Source organism: Carya illinoinensis, chromosome 15 (genome assembly GCF_018687715.1).
Source record: "Carya illinoinensis cultivar Pawnee chromosome 15, C.illinoinensisPawnee_v1, whole genome shotgun sequence".
Taxonomy (NCBI): Eukaryota; Viridiplantae; Streptophyta; class Magnoliopsida; order Fagales; family Juglandaceae; genus Carya; species Carya illinoinensis.
In genome coordinates this window covers 231029-237115 of record NC_056766.1, presented here as the reverse complement: position 1 = coordinate 237115, position 6087 = coordinate 231029, and the positions used below count along the sequence as shown (strand labels likewise).

At 39.3% G+C, this 6087-nt stretch overlaps 1 protein-coding gene and 1 long non-coding RNA gene across 3 annotated transcripts; one reads left to right on the top strand and one right to left on the bottom strand.

The window, feature by feature from the left end:
- The first annotated feature begins 645 nt into the window (after nucleotides 1–645).
- Nucleotides 646–2217, top strand: LOC122297576. 2 transcript variants are annotated; one of them, XR_006238836.1, is made up of 4 exons: nucleotides 646–1108; nucleotides 1221–1277; nucleotides 1571–1782; nucleotides 1870–2217. It is a non-coding gene; the product is annotated as an uncharacterized LOC122297576 (long non-coding RNA). The 2 variants fall into 2 exon arrangements; XR_006238835.1 differs by having other exon boundaries at nucleotides 1571–2217.
- A 177-nt stretch (nucleotides 2218–2394) lies between these two features.
- Nucleotides 2395–4630, bottom strand: LOC122297575 (DNA damage-repair/toleration protein DRT100-like). Its single transcript, XM_043107684.1, has one exon. The coding sequence runs from the start codon at nucleotides 4364–4366 to the stop codon at nucleotides 2573–2575; it is 1794 nt and encodes a 597-aa protein (XP_042963618.1). The 5' UTR covers nucleotides 4367–4630; the 3' UTR covers nucleotides 2395–2572.
- Between the last annotated feature and the right edge of the window lie 1457 nt (nucleotides 4631–6087).

The window sequence follows — 6087 nt, the reverse complement described above, 5'->3', positions numbered from 1 at the left end:
GTGGTGGAAACCGACCTTTCAGCGTGGTTTTTGGCCAAAACTAACGCTGACCGACAGAAGAGAAAAGCATGGAACAACCAACCATACCGATTAATGGGGAGGAGAAATATCGGCCGTATCGACTCTGGTAGTTCTATGGCGGTTCTTAGTCTCCCTAGCGTCGAGGTTCATCTGAGAGAGAGTGTTCCAAAGGAGAGAGAATGAGAAAGACTAAATTAGAGAAGAAGAGGGAAGGGAAAGAAGACGATCTCATCTCAAAACGACAGGGTCGTTTCACTCATATTATTTTTTGAATACGTTATGTATAAAATGACAGGTGTTGGAGTAGACGGGAGGAAGAGAGTTGAAGCGTTATCGGAGGCCCAGATTACCACTTTTTTCCCTTCCTGCCAAAGATTCCAGTGCTTTTGCCAGATGGTACCCTGTTTGTATTGCGACAATTTGTGTGTGTAATTGAAAAGAGTTTGTAAGGCTTCTAATGAAACTTGAACGATTATGCTTAAAATATATTTTCTTTTTATTACTTGACTCTGTAGGACACTGCTCTATTGCTGTTTTAGCTTAGTTTTGTTTGTCTTTAATTACTTAATTTTAGCCATAACCCGGCCGCGGGGGGGGGGGGGGGGGGGGGGGGGGGTCCTCATTTTTACTATATCGTACCCTTATATGGTTTTCATGGATTTCTGTTTGTATCAATTGCATGACTTTGAGAGTAATTGTCGGAGTTTAAATTATTAAGCACAATCATGGGGTAAAGCGAGAGCAGACTTCCCGTATATGCACAGCAACGGCTACAACCGAGAATTCTGCTACGTCCCATATATTCACGCCAACGGATAGCATAAATCTCTAATTACTCTTGTAATTATTTCCTTGTACATACAAACACTCTTAACAGTAATATGCTTTCTAATCCGTGTATACCTCTTGTAGCATGAATATATACATATATAGATATATATGAATAAAAAGACTCTCAAACACTCTCACTGTGTATGAATTATTTTCACAAACACAAGGTTTTCAATTTCTTCATAGATTTGCTTCTTGCTGGCTATGACCCCAAGAAGAAGCCTGCAGAAGAGACGCTCTCATTCTCTCTCGCACGGTTAGATTAATGTTTCGATTGGTCTCAATTTCGTTTTTGTTTGTTGTAATGCAAGGAATGATTCTTTGTGCGGTATATCTGCTGAAGGCATAGCTTTTTTTTAATGATCCAGTGATAACTTTAGGAAGGTCTATACGGAAGCTCATTCTGGTTCAAAGGATTTAAAACGGTATAATTCTTTCTACTGTTGCTCTCAATTTTACTTTTTTGTAAGGAGTTTCAATTTCTGTTGCTTTCCTTTTATTTATTTATTTTTTTCGGTTTTTGGGATAATGAATCTTGGAAAAGTATAGTTGCAAGCACAATTGTGTACTAATCTGTGTACCAATGTGATGTGATTGGTCAAAAAGTAGATTTTATTGAAAACAGTATTAATTTAAATTTTAAGTATGAATAAATCAGTGTTGATACACAGATTAGTGCGCAACTGTGCTTGTATGTAGCAAAACTCATGAATCTTAGGTTGCAATTGATGGTGTTGAGAAGTGGAAATCCTTGACTGACGAGGTGAGTTTTCAATTATTTTGGTTCCTTCAAAGTTGAATGCCAAATTCTATGAAAACAAGGTTTACCAGAATAAAGCTTCCGAGCTTAAGGCGGAGTATGACCGGGCCTCTAGGAGAGTTACGATGCTGAAGATGAAGATGTAGGTCATCAGTTTTAGATATCGCAAAGTTAGTACTTTTGATTCTGAGCTCATTTTACTTGAACTATGATATTTTTTTTTTCCTAGTGTGTAGTTTCTAATTTTGGTCATTTAGGCTATTTATATTGGTTTCGTTTTGAACAAGCGGCTTCCTTTTCTTACCTTCGGAGGCTGATGAGGTTCAGGGAAGGAGCATCTGAAGTAGAGCAGGACAGATTGCATGTTGATTTTTCATGTCTGATGATTAGTTCTTGTGTCTTGTAAATTTAGATTTGGTTTAGTCTAGTAGTTTCGAGGGTAGATATTAAGGGTTTTCTTAAGGGTTATATTTTTGGTTGGTTTGGGGTATCATATGTATTTCATCTTAGAATGTAATACTTGTTGGTTAACTTGCCAAGCATGTGGCTTAACTCATTTCCTTGATATATCGTATTATGGTTGTCCTGGGTGGCTGTTTCTTCTTCTTCGTTTTCTTCCTCCTCCTCCTTATCAATTGTTGTGACATTCTAGGAGCTTATCTTGGTTATGATTCACATTGATTTGCTTTGCATCAATGCTTCTGAAGCAGAGATTCTTTGGGATGGATGCGCTTGCACTTAGTGGTATTGCTTTGGAGTTCTCTCTATTTTTGGGCAAGGAGTAGAAAGTAGTAATAAATTATGATTTCTACCAAGTGAAACTGACAATAAGCTGAAAGAAGATGAATGCTAGAATAATAGACCAACTGGTGCAGAAAGCCGAAACTATTCCCTCTTCTCTCCTGTATGATAATGCTCTTATGTCGTGAGCATCTCCCATTGGAGAATGGAGTCAGCATCTTACTGGCCCATTTTCCCTTGTTTCCATTTCCTACAAGGTGGCAGGGGTTTGCCACACAAGCACAGATTGTAGGCGTAGGCAGCAGCCGGGAAGATATTATACGGCCTCCCTTGTGGTATCTCTCCACAGAGTCTGTTTGCTCTGAAGTTTGCATGTCTTAGACCTTCGATCCCCAGCAAGCTACTTGGGATTTTTCCTGTGAGCCCATTTATGGACAGATCAAGCCATTGAAGTTTCAGCAATAGGCCTAAACTTGTAGGGATGGTGCCGTTAATGTGGTTCCTCGAAACATCTAACCTTTCAAGTTCAATCAGGTTTGAAATTGAACTGGGAATGTGGCTTGCAATCCTGTTGCTTGCTACATTGAGCACTTTTAAGTTCAAGCCTCCACTAAATTCAGGAAGCATTCCACTAATTTGATTGCCCGATACATCTATAACCTCCAAAAAGTGGCTCGTTTTGTTATTCAAGATCCTTGAAAGAGTGCCAGTAAGCTGATTTGAGTGAAGATCGATAGAAGAGAGCCCACCTGGCAATCTTATTTCTGAAAGATCTGAGCTCAATTGGTTGTTTGAGAGCTTGACTTTTTGCAAATTGGACATATTTGCAAAGAAATTAGAAAGCCCATCCATAAAATAGTTATCGGATAGGTCTACAGAGCTCAGGGAATCAGGTTTTGTAAACCGTGGAAGGGCTCCTCTCAGTTTACATCCGGCTAGATGGACAGCTGAAAGTTGTCTGCTTCTGATCCAATCAGGAACTGCTCCTAAACTGAGATTGTTGTAGGACAGGTCTATCGACAACAAAGAAGGAATGCCCCTACCAAAGGATTCTGGCAGAGGATCTGAGAGTACATTTCGTGATAAATTAAGGTTCCAAAGGTTCTGTAGTCTTGAAATGGTTATTGGAATATGACCTGTAAACCGATTAGCATTCAATGAAAGACTAGAAAGGGATTTTAGCTCCCCTATCTGGTCTGGGATTTTTCCTGTGAGTTGGTTATTGCTCAAGGACAAGTCCAATAGATTGTTCAAGTTGAACAAGGAAATGGGTAGCTGCCCTGATAATTGGTTATTGGACAGGTCGAGAAAGGTGAGATTCCGGAATTGCCCAACAAAATCTGGGATTAGCCCAGACAACAAATTGAAGCCAAGGTCCAGGGACTGCAGAGAATGGAAATTTTTGAAATTGGCTGGGATTGGACCACTTAGAAAATTTCTTGCTAAATTTATATATTGAAGATTGCTGAGATTCCCTAGGCTTGGAGGAATCTGCCCCCTCAAATGGTTTCCACTAAGTGAGAGGGTCTGGAGTAAGGACAAACGGCCCAAACCTGAAGGAATGTTACCTTCAAGGTAATTGTCTTCTAGGACCAATTGGGTGAGGTGGGGTAGATTTGAGAAGCTCTCAGGAATCGAACCTCTAATATGTTGCATCCCAGTTATAGACATTACCTCCAAGAAGCGCAAACTGCCCAGAGAAGGGGAGAGAGTGCCCTTCATGTAACGGCTACTGTCCCTATCCGGTCTTTGCAGTATCAATCCAGTAACCCTCCCTGTAGCCATATTACACTGCACGCCCTCCCAGCCTCCGTCACAGCAATCGTTTCCTGTCCAGGAAGAGAGAAAATCGGTGGTGTCCTTCACGATTCTGGCTTTGAAGCTGAGAAGAGCAGCTCTATCTGCTACCGAGCAAACTGGGGCTTGTGTGGTTGTTCGAGGTAGCGACTCCGACAACATAAAGAAGAATGTAAATATCAGAGAGATACTGAAAACACATCTCAGGTTTTGCATTTTGGAAGGTGGGTCTTATTAGGTCAGGAAAATTGCTGAAAAATGCAAGGAAAGTTCTCAGTAACTTGGGATCTGACGGGAAGACACTGAATGGGGAAAAAAATACATTCTACTACGAAAAAGAAGTGGTAAAAGTTGCAGAGGAGAGACGAGTTTATTCTATTCCTTCACGTAGAAAGGAGGCTGTAATCATGGAAGTCTGACTGACAACTATAATCTGGTTGGAGGTCTGTAAAGAGTCTGAACAATGTCCCCTATTATTTATAGGAACCAAAAGTAATTGATTTGTCTTGTTTTTTGTTTTATGAAAACTTGAAAAGAAAAATCGTTTTAAAGACATTCACATGGACATATGTGACCGTTTGACGGCTCACGAGGATCCTAATTACATTTGAACGTTGGAGCGCACTAGATTCAAATTCTACTTCCTTTTTAAAAAAATCAACCATATTTTGCTGCTATTAACCATCATGCTTTTTAAACGTTGTCCTAAAATTTGGCCGAGAGTGAAGCAAATATGTTTAGAGGCGTGCTAATTTTATGAAGAGATTTAATAAAAATAAATAAATATTATAATTTGATGTGATATGTAATTTAAGTGAAATATGTATGTGTAATTTAAGTGAGTTTATAAATTTATTTAACCTCGGGAGGGATGACGGAGCATAAATTGTATTGTGGTAGGGGCCAGTAGCAGAGCTAAGCTCCGGAAATTTGCGTGGAAATCAATCAATATTGTGATGACGAAAGTAATGCTTTTGGGGTACAGCCGAGCAAAACTACCACCAACCTTTACGTTTCCGCTTAAAGCACGTAGAAGGAATATATGATTATGGGCTTTTTCCTGACATGGAGGGGAGGGGAGGGGAGGCTAGCTGTTTGCTTTTCTCAGTGGTTAAAGAGGGATTAGTTTGTAATTAAACTCTGAGATTGTCTTGAATCGTTGCTTTTTCTCAGTGCTATAGTAAACGAAGCAATGCACAGATATTCTTGAGAATGGGATTGCATATCGAACAACCACACACGACACTCGTAATACATTTTAAAAAAAAAAAAAAAAAAAAAAACAACCTCACAAATATAATTCTGGACATGCAAGCCTGCTGTATGGTTCTTTGCATATTCGCCCTTTTTCAAAGATAATTCAGTTTGGACTTTGGAATATGCTCTATTAGTCAAAATTGTTGAATTTTTGCCAGACATTTTGTGAGACTATCATTCTTGAATCTTGACTTACATGGCTCTTTTCCAAATCTCAAATGTCTATTCAGATTTTAGTTCTGTTTAGGATTAAATTCTGGGAACTGACATTATAACATTCATACAAGGCATCTGGATTTTTCTCCTGAATTAAAAATTGGTTAACAGATAATCTTGAGTAGAAACTTCTATTTGTTAAGAGACATGATGATGGGTTAGTAACGTACGTATTGTTACAGAGGGAAAAAGAAAATGTTTAAAGTACCGTCCAAGTGGGTCAGTAAATTTGATGGTGAGAGACGAAGAATTAATTGGTGGTTATTTGTAGCACTAATGCGCTATTAATTCCCTTCTCCAATCTTCCCTAATGACTTCTTAATGATAATATAAAACTGTCTTATTCTTTCTTTCAATCAGTCTCACCTCTCCCATCACTACATTGGAGAAACTGGCAAACTGTGCTGGGCCTGCCGATTAATGTGGGCCTGAGGACCGGTGGTACTGTAGGACCTTGCCATTAA